Genomic DNA, 17,128 nt, shown 5'->3' with positions numbered 1-17,128 from the left:
ACACAAGGAGACACATGAGGAGAACCTGGAGAGGGCTGGGGAAGCATAGGGACACACAGAGCACAAGGGGACACATGAGGGGAACACAGAGGACGAACAGGAGGGGGCGGGGACCAAAGGGACAAAGAATGACAGTTTTTAGTTGATTAATTGCTTGTCTGACAAATGACCTATAGTATACTTATCTAGACTGACCGTGGTATCTCATCGGGCGCTTTACCGCTCCCAGGGGGGAGGGGCAAGTTTTTGGTGGCCGAAGGAGGCGTCCACATGCTAATGGTGGGCGCTAATGAAAGAGAAACCATACCAAGACTTTTTTCCAGCATACTGGGAGTACATTGACTTTTTCTTGCAATTTCTCAGTTGAGACCAGTCAGTCTCCCAGTTCAGGACCCCCCCCCCCCCCCTCCCAACTCTCACATGGTTTCAGGGGGCTTCAAGCTGAAAAAGGTTCAGAAATCGACTTTTAAAAACCCTGTTAGGAAATACTTCATAGATTTTTTCATATTTAATTCTTTTATGAAGTACATTTAGTTAATTGTTCAATTCAATTCTAGTCAATTACATTTTATTTATATAGCGCCAAATCACGACAAGAGTCGTCTCTATGCACTAGGGCTGCAACAACAAATCGATAAATTCGATGAAAATCGATTACTAAAAGCGTTGGCAACGAATTGCGTCATCGATTCGTTGTGTCGCACAACTCTTCCAAAAGCGCCCCCCCCCCCCCCCCCCCCCCCCTTCCCGCCCGCCGTTGCGCGCAGACCAGAGCAAGTCAGATCAGCGCGTGGGAGAGCCGCAGATCAGCGCGAGGGAGAGCCGGCAGATCAGCGCGAGGGAGAGCCGCAGATCAGCGTGAGGGAGAGCCAGTACCGGCAGATCAGCGCGAGGGAGAGCCGGCAGACTTGCGCTGCTGCGAACCGGTTCCGCATTGTCGCGCAGCGATCCAGGCAGCTGCTTCCAGCGCACGGTCCATTCTCAAAGTGGCGCAACCAAAAAACTATAATTAGCACACGATCGTTCATGTCCGCACATGTTCTCTATTTTCTGTCTTATTTGTGCCTGAAGCTCGCTACTGCGGAGCTCATCACCTGTGCTGTGGTGATTTCACCTCACGCAGCATCGAAAACGCGCTCTGCGCTTTTCGGTCAGGAGATCCCTTTGATCTGCTCAAAAGTAACTGATGAGGTGAAAAGGTAAGAATCCAGGCAACAGATTTTCTGGAGAATTATGAGGAGATGCAGGAAGATGAGAGACAGGACAGGAAAATAGTTAAATAAAAACAAGAAAACAAAACAAAGTGTTGAAAAGTCAAATGTAGGTAGATTTATCTCCACGACACGTTTTTACCAGTAAAAAACAATAAGTTACACACATGTCATATTTATACATCTGATACAATTCAGATCACCTTCAAAACTCAGTCACACACCCAGGGCCGTTTCAAGACATTTTGGGGGCCAAGGCAAAATGCCCCCCCCCCCCCCCCCCCATAACTGGGCTCCCCAGAAGCCTCTGTGTAATTCATGCCCTCTCCAGTAGTGTTAGTTATACAGTGTTTATAAAAGCCCCTCAGACATTACTGACATGTTCTAATATTATCAGATGAAAAACTAAATTATCAGACATGCTGTCTCATCTGCTTCTTTTAAAAACTTGCAAAAAGTAACAAAACCATTTGAAAGCCACTATTTGTGGATTCTCTGAAAGTTTCCATGGGGTGTGTGACAACTTATTTTTTCATTGATCCTATCGTCTAATCTCACAGCTGAAACAAGCATCCTTAATAATCTGTGCACAGGAAGCTTACCGATGCTGTAGTAAAACAAAAGGTATAATAATTTATTATTAATAAAACCTTGTTGCAGCACTAAAGCAGAAAAATTAGATTTTGCATTAAATATGCAAAATATTTACATATGAATAGTTTTAGAGCCCTTTAATTGGCAGAATCTGATATTAATTTAGTGCTTACAAAAAATGGGTCCCAACATGGTTTGTGTGGCGTTGCCATAGTGTGACGTCATAGGCACAGATCCCCTGTCCTCTTGTTTGGAAATGGAAATATGGTCACCCTATATTAAACAAACTGTCCACCCGGGCTTTTGCGCTGCACAGAGACGCTTCGCTGCCTACGACTGAATGTCAGTTGAGAGTCAGTCTCATGCAGACTGACCAATGAAGAGAGGGCCTCAAGTTAAGACCCTCTCCTCATTGGTCAGTCCACACGAGGTGGGTCAAAGGTTACTCTGGGCGGGTTACGTGTTGTCAGGCATTCAAGTATTGAGTATATTTACTGCATATTACAGTAAAATATTCTGTATGTGACCACATTATGGTGATCCTTGGGTCGTGATGATGGAGCCCTTGAATATTGTTGCCCAGGGTACAACAAAGTGTTAATCTGGCCCTGGTTCCGCCGTCACATTCCCGCAGAAACTGGTTGATCACACCGGGGCCAGACTACTAGCATGTGGTTTTACAACCACAATGTCCTCAGAAGCAAAAACGCTTTTAAAAGGGAGGGAGGAGTCCTAACTGTTGCTGCAGGCGTGTTGTGTGAGAGTGCAGTTTTATACTGGTTAATATATTTTTGGGTTCAGTTGCTTTCATGTGGCCTAATGTGAGTCTATTTGGGATCATTGGAATGATCAGCAGCATTTCTTGATGTGACTTTATGGCAGTTGCCCAGGGCATCATCGCAAGGAGGATGGCATTCATTTACTTTTGTTTTATTTGGTATTTTTTCAGTCAGTTTTGGAAATAGTGATCAATTTTGATTAATTCACAGCCTATGTTTAATTACATTTAAAATAAATATTAACAGATGAGATCAAACAAAACAGATGAGAATTGCCCTTAAGCTGTTTAACTTGGACCAAGCATTTTAGGTCACAGATAGATGTAGCTTAGGGTCTCTGTCTATACACTTTATAAGACAATTTAGGTGATGGCATGTTGTTTTTCTGCTATTGAACTGTTTTCTAATAATGTTGTGTTAAATAAAGTGAAGGAAGGAGAGAAATAACGTTTCCCTAGCAGTTTTTAAAAATTTCCCCATGTAATCCGATTAATCGATTAATCGTGTCGAGACCCCATCCGATTAATCGATTATCCAAATAATCGTTTGTTGCAGCCCTACTATGCACTTCACATAATAAACATTCCAATTCAGGTCAGTTCATTAAGCCAATCAGAAATAATGTTTCCTATATGAGGAACCCAGCAAATTGCAGCAATCCTCATACTAAGCAAGCATGCAGCGACAGTGGAGAGGAAAACTCCCTTTTAACAGGAAGAAACCTCCAGAGAATCCTGGCTCAGTATAAGCAGCCATCCACCACGACTCACTGGGGATGGAGAAGACAGAGCAGGCACACACACACACACACACACACACACACACACACACACACACACACACACACACACACACACACACTCGCACGCACGCACGCACGCACACACGCAATTGTTGTTGAAAGCGTATACAAACTGAAACACAACATTACATCGTATTTTTCTCTAACATTGAGCTAGTTTATGGTAAACAACAAACACACATTCACACACTGGTGGTGGTGACAGCTGCCCTGGGAGGCTGATGGAGGCGAGGTTGCTGGGCACTGGTGCTGCCGCGCTCTCTGACCACCACCAGCAGGCAACGTGGGTTAAGGACACAACAAATGGGGCTTGAACCTGCAACCCCCCCCCCCCCCCCCCCCCCCCCCCGTTACAAGGCAGGCCTTTAACTCCCTCTGCCATAATTGCCCTGTTTTATTTGAATGGAACTGCCATGTTGTGTTTTTGTAACCAAAGTCGGAACACCTGGACGTAGAGTCTCACCTGCTCACCTACATTACTGTGTTTATTTAAGGATCAGATAACTAATTACAACTAAACCTGCAAGGAAAAATTAAAGTTTGAATCATCGAGGGTCAACATTGGGGTAAAAATGTCTGAGGTACATTTTATTATTCTTTACCTGCTTTTGTTAAGTTTTTATTTAAATGATTCAAAGATGAATGACTGAAAGTAGGACAGGGTGTGAAGGAGGCCAAGGCCTGCGATGGAAATGTTTGGCAGTAGGTGCCACACGGTACTTTTGCCTTATTAGGAGTTTATGCTTTATTCTCTAGACAAATAGCACCATTTAACAATGTCAATAAAGCTGATTTTCCAGATTTGTGAGTGGAGAAAGTTTTGGCTCTACCTTAATCCTTTTATAGCTGTTATATAACTCGCTGATGGTTTTTTAAATTTTTGATTTCATTTTTATTGTCTGGCTTTTTATTTTAAAGTAAAAGTTTTAGGCTTCTTTTAATCCATTTCATGCTAAAATAATACTTCAGCTAATGATAATTTACACAAAAGAAATGCTGCTATAGGTTGTTAGGGCAGTAGATTTGCAAAGGAGGTCATTCATGGTGAAATAAATAATTCACTCAGTCAGGATCTGCCAAGTTTTGCTCAGAAAATCCAGACATAACGGGGCTAGTGCTCAATCTTTGAAAATATTTGATAAATCCGGGATTTCCTGAATAAAAGGTTCCTTGTCTGCTATGGTTTGCAATGGGGTGGCTTTTTCTGGGAGATCTTTCTTGGCTCTGTGTGGGTATTATACAACCAGTGACACCAAATGTAGATTGTAGAAGTTGTTAAACTTATTTTTAACACACTTTTTTTTGTCAAACACAGGAAGACACCTATAAGATGCACTTTAAGAATCAGAGAAGAGACTTTTTTGGTGTTTATCACAGATTTATTACTTGAATACATTAGAGCTCACGTTTCAGCAATCCTCTGCAGGATGGGCCAACTGCTGCACTAAAAAGCCATGCTTTTGTTTTTTCCTCTGTGTTTAGTATCTGGGCAATGGCAGCCTGGCATGTGTTTGCATTTGTGTTGGCTGTGTGAGTGTGTGCGTGCTATTGCAACAATAAGCCTAACTATCACTGCATTGTGTGTTCTTTCTTATGTAAATAACTGATTAAAATCAGGAAAAAAAAGCCAGCTTTGCAATGAGTGTTTCCAAATGGACTGCATGTCCTTTTCAGATGTTCTGGTAATCTTTCTGCGTATTAGCATTTGCTTTAATTCAATGTATTTATTTCATAAAGGTTAAAAACCCACCACCCATAAATCCTTCCTTGGACATAACATAGGCCTTAGCAATAGCATTAGCATCAGCAGCGCTTTGCTAGAAAGTCTACAAATAGTGGAAATAAAAGATCAAAGACCCAGTTTGGTAGTTGGAGTGATTCTGGCTTGAATATATTTTAGAAACATCCTGGATCCACAGTAGTACATCCCGGAGCTTCCTGTACAATGGCTGCCACAGCCATTTTAATTTCTGCTGCGGTAACAGCGTTAAGACAGAACAGGAAAATAACCAAAATGTGCTGCTCTGTCAGCTGAAGGATTGGGCTCAGCTCTGGTACCCCCTCCCTTGGTCACTGCTGTCGCTGTAACACGGTAAAACCCCGGATGTCTAAAAAAGCTGACACAACAGATCCTGGGTTAGTCAGGAGCGCTGCAGGATAACACAGCTTTGACGATCACGTGTTCACATTGTTTGAAATCGCAATTTCAGTCCAAAAACAAAAGATCGTTCAGCCCTAATCTACTTTATTCTTTCAAACGGTCTCTGCATGCTACTGGCCAATAAACATGACATACAGATGTCAGTCAACGGGGCAGTCCACCACACACGGTCGAAGAAGATGAAAATACATCCTTTTACTAAACAAAGGACTTAAGTAACTTTTAAGTAGACGAGAGAGCGCTAAACACCAGTCGCTGTTTTCTAGGTCCAAACGTCTTTGGTTGTATGTGACTATGGTGTAGGGCTGCAACAAACGATTATTTGGATAATTGATTAATCGGATGGGGTCTCGACACGATTAATCGATTAATCGGATTACATGGGGAAATTTTTAAAAACTGCTAGGGAAATGTTATTTCTCTCCTTCCTTCACTTTATTTAACACAACATTATTAGAAAACAGTTCAATAGCAGAAAAACAACATGCCATCACCTAAATTGTCTTATAAGGTGTATAGACAGAGACCCTAAGCTACATCTATCTGTGACCTAAAATGCTTGGTCCAAGTTAAACAGCTTAAGGGCAATTCTCATCTGATTTGTTTGACCTCATCTGTAGACATTTATTATAACTGGGGATGTCAAACAACTAATTTTTAAATGTAAGTAAACATAGGCTGTGAATTAATCAAAATTGATCACTATTTCCAAAAATGACTGAAAAAATAAGTTGTCACACACTCCATGGAAACTTTCAGAGAATCCACAAATAGTGTCTTTCAAATGGTTTTGTTACTTTTTGCAAGTTTAGAAAAGCAGCAGATGAGACAGCATGTCTGATAATTTAGTTTTTCATCTGATAATATTAGAACATGTCAGTAATGTCTGAGGGGCTTTTATAAACTCTGTATAACTAACACTACTGGAGAGGGTATGAATTACACAGAGGCTTCTGGGGAGCCCAGTTAGGGGGGGGGGTAGGGGGGCATTTTGCCTTGGCCCCCAAAATGTCTTGAATCGGCCCTGGGTGTGTGACTGAGTGTTGAAAGTGATCTGAATAGTATCAAACTTATAAATATTACATGTGTGTAACTTATTGTTTTATACAGGTAAAAACGTGTAGTGGAGATAAATCTATCTATATTTTACTTTTCAACACTTTGTTTTGTTTTCTTGTTTTTATTTAACTATTTCCTGTCCTGTCTGTCTCTCATCTTCCTGCATCTCCTCTTAATTCTCCAGAAAAACTGTTGCCTGGATTCTTACTTTTTCACCTCATCAGTTACTTCTGAGCAGATCAAAGGGATCTCCTGACCGCAAAGCGCAGAGCGCGTTTTCGATGCTGCGTGAGGTGAAATCACCGCAGCACAGGTGATGAGCTCCGCAGTAGCGCGCTGCAGGCACAAATAAGACAGAAAATAGAGGACATGTGCAGACATGAACGATCGTGTGCTAATTATAGTTTTTTGGTTGCGCCACTTTGAGAATGGACCGTGCGCCGGAAGCAGCAGCCTGGATCGCTGCGCAACAATGCGCTGTGCCGCTCTCTGCTCAAAAGAGTCCAAAAATGATATAATATAGAAAACTTTTTTCCGGTTCCCCTGATGTGTAGGATATACAGCTCCCCCATAATTCGATCCCTGCTCCTGGATGAAAAGCCGGACATTTTCATCAATACAAGAACCCGCAGTCCGGACGCGCCGGACAGAGAGTGAAAAGTGGACATGTCCGGGGAAAATGAAACGTACGGTCACCATAGTCCTCATAAAGCGGGAAATTATAGATACAGTATTTTGCTCCTGCCCTGGGCCCTTTAGAGTTCATGGGCCCAGGGCAATTGCCCAGTTAATCCGGCCTTGGGCGGAACCGGTTCGCAGCAGCGCGAGTCCCCCCGCTCATCTAATAAGCGTCGCGCTCACGACTTTAGACTCTTTTTTACGAGTTTTAATCCGGGACTTGGATGAATCACTTTTGAAAAGTTTTTAATTTACCCGGACACAGAGTTGTCTCCTTCCTCGCTGATGATCCCGACATGCTTGCGTTTAAGACGCTGCATCATCCCGTGCCATGCTAAGTCTGACCTAAACGTTGCAGGTAACGAATGTCTTCGCCTGATTTAACTGAAAATGCTCCCAAACTTAAAATTTTTTTTACTTTTTTGACTCGCTGCTTCTGCCATGTTCCTCTTCCAAACACCTGCCGGCTCTCCCTCGCGCTGATCTGTCAGCGCGCAACGGCGGGCGGGAAGGGGGTGCGCTTTTGGAAGAGTTGTGCGACACAACGAATCGATGACGCAATTCGTTGCCAACGCTTTTAGTAATCGATTTTCATCGAATTTATCGATTCGTTGTTGCAGCCCTACTATGGTGCTTTTCTTTTTGGGACTCTGGTAGTTTTTGAACCAGTCATTGTTACAGAAATATGGGATTTCTCTCTCATAGAAATTAACTTTCTCCAGGATCTCCAGGGTTGTTGTGAAAAGTCAAGATCAAGGTGATCAACCCCAACCTGACCCCACAGCGACACCCCTCTGAGCTTTACGCACTCTGCTTTCAGCTAACGACCATTCCCATGGTAATAATGATGAATAAAGCCCCAATGAACACACCTCTTTGCCCCTACAGTGTGAGTAAAATACTTGAACCCTGCAGGGATCCACCGACCCTCAGGAAGTACAACTCAGAGTTAGCAACAGGGTGTCATTATAGCAGTCGGTGGTGGCTAGACCTCTGCTCTTTAGATATTTGAGAGGTAGTTAGTGGATTGTGTTTGTTTTGCTCTTAGCAGCTCCTTAAAAATCTGCTGACAGGTACCTGAAACCATCTTAGCTTGGGAGGAAACAAGGGGGAAATGTGATGGATACTAGTAGAGGAGCAGGTGTGATCAAATAAGTCCTTGAAAAAGAAAAGCGTGAAAAATCTCAACACTTGTGAGATAAACAATGCACAGCAAACATTTATAAATAAAGTATAATAAAATGAGATTTGTGTTTATCTGCTTCACTTTGTGTGTTTATTATGTGGTGACCCATTCTCATCATCATTCATGACAGCACCTCAGGTTAAACCTTATACGTCACCGGTCATCGACAGGGCGATCTGTTTATCTAAACTCGTAGAGCTCACCAGTCGTGCCTCGCTTACTCATTTCCTGAGCCACTCTCAAATACACCTTTCATAGGAAAGGTGTATTTGTTGTTGGAGACCCAAAACAATAAAACTAAGTTTTGCCCTTGGTTATGGATTTGAAGGTATTTCCATCTGAAATGATAAAATGTTAAAACACTTGCAGGGTCAGACAGTGTGTGTACAGCAGCAGGTCTAAATATGAACTAATACTCACAAACAGGGTCAGTATTTAAACTGTAAAGAAAAGTATTCTTCTAGATACGTGTATTTAACTTAATTTGAACTTAATTATTTGCAGGCTTTACCTCTACCTACTTTGTACTTTTATTTCGATGTGAATCGTCTGACCTCTGAAAGTTCAGTCATGCTGAGGATGCTGCCCTTTGACCTAGGCTGTTGTTGGTCAGTGAGTGATGACAAAGGGTGGGGCGTTACCTGTCCTTAATGAAGATTGACCGTGGTGGGAACGCCTCAGTGTCAACAACAGGTGGGATCCTTCAACGAAGCCCAGTGTTCTTCAACAGCAGCAGGTGGATGTGTAGGACCACCGTCTCGTGTTACAGACAGACAGGTTTTCTTTCCTCAAATCTAGATCATGTTAGACCAACCATGCTGATTTATTGTATTGACACAAGTCAGTCACTGACAGCTCAGTTCTAGAGGGACGCTTGTTAGCATCTGGGCTCAAGTTTGAAGGAATGATCTGAGATATTAGGAGAAAAATAAATCATTTGTTTTATTGATGAGAGTTGGATTGATTTTTGTTTTGGTGAGCCACGGTTGTTGGAGCCATGCTTGTTTACAACATTAAGACTGGTGAGCAAGAGAAAAATCCTAGTAACCCAGAAAGCATTAACAGCATGTTAATAGTTAACGGGCATTTCCACCGAACATGTAAGCATATCGTAACTTCCACAAAACGTAGTACGCTAGCCTGGTAAGGTAGACTAAAAAATATATTATTTAGTCTGGCAATGCTCCATTGACGGCTCTCAGTCATGGGTTGTCTTTCAAACGATCTCCGCATGTTACTGGACAATGAACATGACGTATACTCACAGCTATGGATGACGGTAAACAGGGCAGCCAGCTGTTGAAGAAGGCAAAAGTACCTCATTTTTTCTTAATAAAGGACTTAAATACATCTATCTGCTCCTGATTCTAATAAAGCCCAAGTCCAAATAGTCCAAGATTGATGTTAAAGATGTTTCAAATGAGCTGTCGCCATCTTGTTCTACTCTGTTGCATCATCCCACCCACCAGACGAATAGAGGGCCCTGATTGGCCTACAAAGTGGCTAGAGTGCTGTGATTGGTCCACAAAGCAGATAGAGCTTTGTCCACCATTGTGGACCTGCCACAGTGCTCTATGAGTTTGAAATCTGAAATTAAAATAATACAATAATTAAAACTGAGAACTGTTCCTAGCTTCATGGTCCATCATTTATTCAATTCAAACAACTTTTCTTGTGTTATGTAATGACTGTTCTTTATTCTCTTTTTCTGCTGCTCACCACTGAAGTTTCTTTTTACCTTGACATACATCACTTAGCTTCTTCTCGGGAATTTCTTCTATTTGCCCATATAACCCAGTTTAAAATTTATAAAACTATTCTTAGCCTTTTGAAATAATAACTGTAACAGAAGATTTCCTTGAGTACCTTTTACAATCAGTATGTGAAAATTCTTAAATAAAATTTTATCAGAAGCAAATCAAACTTTCCTTCAATTTTAGTCTATTTCATCTTAGATTAGTTTCAGTTTTTTCTGTGAAGCGTGATTCATTAGGACTAAATTTAGCTGGTGCTACATATTTAACACTTACAATGATAATAATTCAGAATATATACCTAATAAAGAAATAAGCATAGTGCTTCTTTACAGCAGCTGAGATGTTAATGATCATTGTATCGATCGTTTCCTTCAGTATTGAGGAGATGGCTTTGTGGGAGGTCAGATGTTCTAGAAGCCTCATGAATGAAGCATGAAGTGGTGGTGAGGTCTGGCTCTGAGGACATGTCAGGCTGATGTTGGGAACACGAGGCGATTAGTGACGTTCACTTTATTAATTAGTAACAAACTCTGGGTATCAAGTGGACCTGACTGGGACATTTCTGGTAGATGCTGATTCCAGAAAACCCCAGAAAGTATTCACTTCAGCGCTGTTTGTTACCATTATTATTATCCTATTATCCATTAGTATTATCCTAATAATCAAATCTTTAATCTTGTTTATTTTTCTGTTAAAAAATGTGCCTTCTTTGATCTCAGAAAGCATTTTTAAGTTTAAGTTTTCTGCTGGCTGTTTTCTTCATTTCTTCATAGAGTCTCAGATAAATGTAGCCATGTCAGCTCAAATGATTGTGAATGATTTAATAAATGATTTAATGAAAAATTATTTAATAAATAAATGATTTAATAAATAATAATAATGCATTGAACTTATATAGCGCTTTTCTAGACACTTGTAGCCACAGCCGCCCAGATCCATCATTTATTCACTGACAGAGGCGAGGCTGCCATTTGGCGCCGTCGGCCCCTCTGACCACCACTAACACAGGCAAGCTGGGTGAAGTGTCTTGCCCAAGGACACAGCAGCAGGATACCCCTGGCGGGAGCTGGAATCGAACCCATGACCATGACAATACAGGGGAGACAATAAGATATGTATCACAATAGAGGGGAAATGATACAGTATGCATTACAATACGAGGAGACAATACAAAAGGTATCACAAAACAGAGGAGGCGATACAATATGTATCACAATATAGGGGAGATGATACGAAATGTATCACAGTAGAATAGACTTTATTGATCCCACAGTGGGGAAATTCATTTGTTACAGCTGCACCAACACTTAAGTGAATGATTTGAAGAAAAATAGTAACAAAGGTACATGTATATAATCATAAGCAGTAGTCTAGAATTTTAACCTTCGACCACTAAAAACCACAAATAAAAAAGGAAAAAACTTGGGTTCCAACACTATGCAGCATACTGCGAGACACTGACATATTATGTAAATCTGGTATTGAACTTGTATTGAACACATACTGAATATTGCATTGGTGTTATTTTGTAACACAATAATGCCAGTACAGCTTAAAGTGAGGAGTTATACACTCTTACTGCAGAGGGGATGTGTAATTCTTATGCCATTCCAGAAATCATTCTGAAATAAGACAGATTTGCGATGTTTCCTTAACAACTTTGTGTATCTGATATTTTTCCTTCACTGTAATTCTTTGCAGAACCAATATGGCTTTTGATCATTTCCCTAATCTATAGTTACCTTTCTAATTGAACTGTCAAATAGTGACACTACATCATGTAACAAAGATTAAGCATTGTGTCATGTCTGTGAACATTTTCACCTCCAAGCTCCCCCCCCCGATTGTGAGCTCTCTTGTCTGGGTGTTCTGATGTTTTTGAGCCCTTAAAATTCTGCAAATTCCAGATTGTCCAGGCTGATATGCTTGACTACCTCAGTGTAATCCTGTCTTTTTTTCTCTTTTTTGCCCCTGTAGCTACATGGCAGAGGTCACCCCCTCTCCTCTCCCCCCCAAAGAACACCAATGGCTTTACCCAGCATGATGGACGCCCATCTGACTGATGGAAACGGACAGAATCAAAAGATGAACAAACCAATGCTTAAGAAAGTAAATCAGAATTCTCTGCAGTTCATTTTTGAAACAGAGGAAGAACCCATCAGATTTTTATTGAGTTCATGCCCCAAACTACCCCACCAAACAGCCGAGTGTTGACCCTTCTGGCACTTGTTATGAGTTGTTCATCCGCAACCAATGAGCCAGAGAGCTGCAGCAGTGAGGAGAGTAGCTGCACCACTTCCTCCATCACTACCTCAAACCTGTCCTCTATGTCCGGACACACCAGCTCTCTGAACGATGCCACCGACACCACCCAGCATGAAGCTCTGCCACCCCCTCCCCTCCCACCCCCGCCTCCTGGGGTACCCCCACCTCCTCCACCCCTGGTATCAACATCCACCAACTACAATGGGAGAAAAAAGCGTCGTGTTCGTAGCTTCTTTTGGAAGACCATCCCAGAAGAGAAGGTACGCGGGAAGCCAAACATCTGGACAATGGCGGTGAGGCAGCAGCAGTTCCAAATCGACGTTCGTTCCGTGGAGGAGTTGTTCGGACAGCAGGAGGAGGTGGTAACAGGTTTACGAGGGGGGACGGCAACTACAGGAACCTCAACTCGAATATCAAGGTCACGGTCTTTTAAGGACAGCAGCAAGGGTGAGGTGAGTGGTTCTTATGAGGATCCCTGAAAATTTAAATATTCAATCAGGTGGCTTTGCTCAGCCACCCGCCAGGCTAAGCGTCATGCCCTGCCTCTCTCCCCGACCCTACCGTGTCCGCTGACATGAATGGTGCAACGAAACTAGAGCCCTCCATCAGCTGATACTGGTGAGAAACAGCAGTGGAACGTATGCAACACCCTCACCCCCTCTCTCACGGAGGAGCGCTGCGGGGCAAAGCGCGCGACCGACCCCCCCCCCCCCACACACACACATACACACAACGGCCGAATCCGCCGGGCTTAACTCATTTTCTGGGGGAAACCCTGTTCAATTATAATTTATTCTACTTTTTAAACATTTTTCCCCAATAAATTCTTTCGTACTAGGGACATCAAGCCAGGACATCTTCTTATCACTTTTTCTGACATATTCAGGATGTGCTGGTTAGCTCACAATAAAAATATTCAGCACGCCGTTTTTCTAACTGCTCCTACAGAAACTAGAGATTCCTTCTGGGACTAGTTTGGAAACAGTGCTCAGTTTCAGCGTTTTTTTGGGCAAGCAAAACATTTTGTGTTAAAGAATATAAAGAAGACAAGCTTGCTTCACTTTGTAGTATGTGAGCTGTAAAAGAAAACCAGCTTCAGGTTCAGTCACGGCATTGAATAAACTCCTACATTACCTTTAGTTCTCCACGTCAAAACTCTTAGTTCTTTATGTCAAACCTTTTGTGGATTTAAAAGAAGAGTTGTTAGTTAAAATTGTGATGGGGTGTCAAGTAACAGTCGCTGCGTGCAGAAACAAAGCTAATATTTCAGGTCCTGTCAAGAGTCAAACTGCAAATAGCATATTCAACACAAAGGCCCAAATTCACCAAAGTATTGCACATCAGTTGCGAGTGCAACTTAAGCTTTAGCATTTCCAACTAATTCTCCAAGCACTCGCAAAGGAAAACTGCAGTTTCATCCAGTCAGCTCACACATAAAGGAGGTATTATGCTGAATTTAAAGGGAAACACGCTCAATACATGCTTTACTAGAAAACAAAACATTACCTGTGACACCTCCATGGTTGAGGTAAAAATAACTGAAAATAAACCACAGACCCTTTTGATACACTCTGCCATCTTTCTCCTTGCTTATTATCATGTGCACTACCGAAATCACGCGTGATCTTGCTATTCTGTGGTGATTTCACAACCTTCAGCTGCGTGGAATGTATTCACTGCCGCTTTGCATCTGAAGTGCTTCTGGTGAGACTGGATTTGCCGTTTCCTGTGGAAAACCCAGGTTAGATTGTAACACTGAACAATCAGCAAGTTATGATCATTTCATTCTTGTGTATTTCCATATAAACCAAAACCAAGAAGTAAAAGTGGACTTGGTTACTAATGGGGAAGCAGAGTCATGTTTGTCTGATAACACCTAGCAAAAACCTAAACCAAGCTTTTTTGCCTTTTTTTGATAACATTTCTACAATAAATAAAAAGAATCAGAGATCTGACATGAAAAACACACCATAAGGTGATCAGGAGAGTTTCTGACTTTAGGAACAAGCTGCTTTGAGGCACAACATTTTTATCTATCCTTCCATCCATCCATCAGGCTGCACTGCTGAGACAAATTTCTATGCTTCAGGATTCTGGGGCAATGACACAAATTTTGATTCTGATTCTGATCCATCTATCTGTCCATTGTCTTCCACTTATCCGGTGTTGGGGCAGCAGCCTAAGCCGAAAGGCCCAGTGGCTCTCTTCCCAGCCGCTTGGGCCAGCTCCTCCGGGGGAATCCCAAGGCGTTCCCTGGCCAGCCGAGAAACATAGTCTCGCTAGCATGTCCTGGGTCTTCCTTTAGTTCTCTTCCCGGCTGGACATGTCTTGGAAAACCTCACGAGGGAAGCGTCCAGCAGGCATCCAGGCAGATGCCGGAGCCACCTCAACTGGCTCCTCTTAATGTGGAGGAGCAGCATATCTACTTCAAGCCCCTCCCGGATGACTGAGCTTCTCACCCTATCTCTAAGGGAGAGCCCAGATACCCTGCGGAAAAAACTCATTTTGGCTGCTTGTATCTGCAATCTCATTCTTTCAATCACTACCCAAAGCTCGTGACCATAGGTGAGGGTTGGAACTTAGATCGACAGGTAAATCGAGAGCTTCACCTTTTAGCTCAGCTCTCTCTTCACCACGACAGACCAGTACAAAGTTTAGAGGAGCTTATTCTCATCCCAGCTGCTTCAAATTCAGCTGCAAACCGCTCCAGGGAAAGCCAAAGATCACAGTCTGATGAAGCCACCAAACGGATCCCCTCAACACCTTGGCTACGTGTCAAAAGTGTGAACATTTACACACAAGCTGTGAATTAGACATCTCTAGGGGCTTAAAGAAGATATATGCAGGTTGTTTGTATATGTACTGAAGAGGTAGCAGCAACATGTGTTGGTAGATTCGGCTGCTGTTAAAGCAAATCTAAATCACTTCTTCAAGAATATGTGTTGATAATGGCATCAGGTTGCCTTTTTAAGCCTAAACGCAGATGCTTGTACGCTGTATTTCTTGTTGGTTCTTGTGAAAGAGAATTGCAGGACACTGTGACAATAACATTGCTTCATGAAACTGTAGAGTTGTTAGTCCTGCAATCATTCCTGCACATTACATACGTTATGTTTCTGCATGTGTGGAGTTAATTATATACTATCGTTACTTAGCCCAACCTTGCCACACCTGCACTCATTAGTCATAAGCTTAAACCGCAGTGGTGTCTGATGGCTGTGTCAAAGATGTAATTAGGCCTTTTTGAAGATGCTCATGATGTACAGTCACCTGTTTGAGGAAGGCAGCACAAGGTACAGTTGATGAAGAACATGAAAACATCTCACATGGCTGAGGGGAGTCCCATGTGGGATAAATGTTCAATCACAAGCTCTTATAATCTAAGGGTGTTTCTCAATGTCAAGGGGCCTGGCCTCACAAGGCGATGTCTTGCGAGACACACTCACGGCGAGGCGTCCTTCCAGTATTATGGCCCTCGCTTCTGGAACGAGCTGCCAGAGGACCTCAGGGCTGCAGAGAGCGCTCATGTTTTTAAGTCCAGGCTCAAGGCCCATCTATTTAGGTTAGATTTTATCTAATTATTTACTATAGTTTTAATTCTCGTTTTACATGATTATATTTGATTGCTTGATTAGCATGTTTTATATGGTTATATTTTAGCTCTGTTTCATTATTTAATATTATTATTTTACTGTCTATATGATTTTATTTATTACTTATTTTCTTCCTTTTGTCATTTATTTTAGCTCTTTTATTTTCATATTTTTACTCATTTTAATCCAGTGTTTTCTCTGTAGGGGCCCTCTGCCCCAGGGGCGGTGGTCGACTGTAGCTTCCTGGGCGCTCTATAGGTGGTGTTTAATTGGAGGTGGGGGTTTATGCTCCCCCTCTTCTGAGCGCCCTGACTTAGTGTGGAAGACCTGATGCTGCCGGGGCAGACTACTCCTCTGATGGCGTTTCCTTGCCTTACCTTACTTGGCTCATCTGGACTCAGCCGAATATACATTTTTACTGATGTTAGTGTGTGTGTGTGTGTGTGTGTGTGTGTGTGTGTGTGTGTGTGTGTGTGTGTGTGTGTGTGTGTGTGTGTGTGTGTGTGTGTGAGTTTGCATATGTCTGTTAATGTTTTTAAACTGTTATGGGAATTTGGAGTCATTTTGTAAAGCACTTTGTCTGAAAAGTGCTTTATAAATAAAATCTGATTGATTGATTTATTGATTGAGACCAGGCGCCTTGCTTACGAGGACACTGTACTTCCTAGGTCAAAGAAAACGGTTAAGTGGAAAAGACTTACATCACATGACCGCGGCTTCTGCAGCAATCACCTGACATCACGTGACACGGGAGATAACATTAAAATTTATACGTAAAAGTTTCAATATAAATATATAATGAGCTTTTTACTTTTTAAATTATGTATAATGTTTTTAATTAAATATGTAAGCGAGTTACTACATGCTAGTCACCAAAGCTGCAACTAATAAGCAACTTACCAACCATAGATAACTTCTTTGGATATAAAACAAACATTTCAGATATCAGCCCAATAGTTACAATTAGTTGACTTACTTTTAAACTTGAAATTTGCTCCCGAAGTAGCTGCCGGCTTCTGGTCCGCCATCCTTTTGAAAATACT

General features: G+C 42.1%; 1 protein-coding gene across 1 annotated transcript in view; it reads left to right on the top strand.

The window, feature by feature from the left end:
• The window catches only part of fhdc1 (FH2 domain containing 1), a 47,363-nt gene that overhangs the window by 12,167 nt on the left and 18,068 nt on the right, over positions 1 to 17,128 (top strand). Inside the window, exon 2 of the mRNA XM_054743730.2 lies at positions 12,205 to 12,944. Coding sequence (XP_054599705.1) covers positions 12,405 to 12,944 — 540 coding nt within the window. The 5' untranslated portion in view covers positions 12,205 to 12,404. The remainder of the gene's footprint in view (positions 1 to 12,204; positions 12,945 to 17,128) is intronic.

The sequence above is a fragment of the Nothobranchius furzeri genome, chromosome 4, assembly GCF_043380555.1.
Source record: "Nothobranchius furzeri strain GRZ-AD chromosome 4, NfurGRZ-RIMD1, whole genome shotgun sequence".
Lineage (NCBI taxonomy): Eukaryota > Metazoa > Chordata > Actinopteri > Cyprinodontiformes > Nothobranchiidae > Nothobranchius > Nothobranchius furzeri.
The sequence above is the reverse complement of the archived record's forward strand: the minus strand, read 5'-3'. Positions and strand labels throughout refer to the sequence as shown.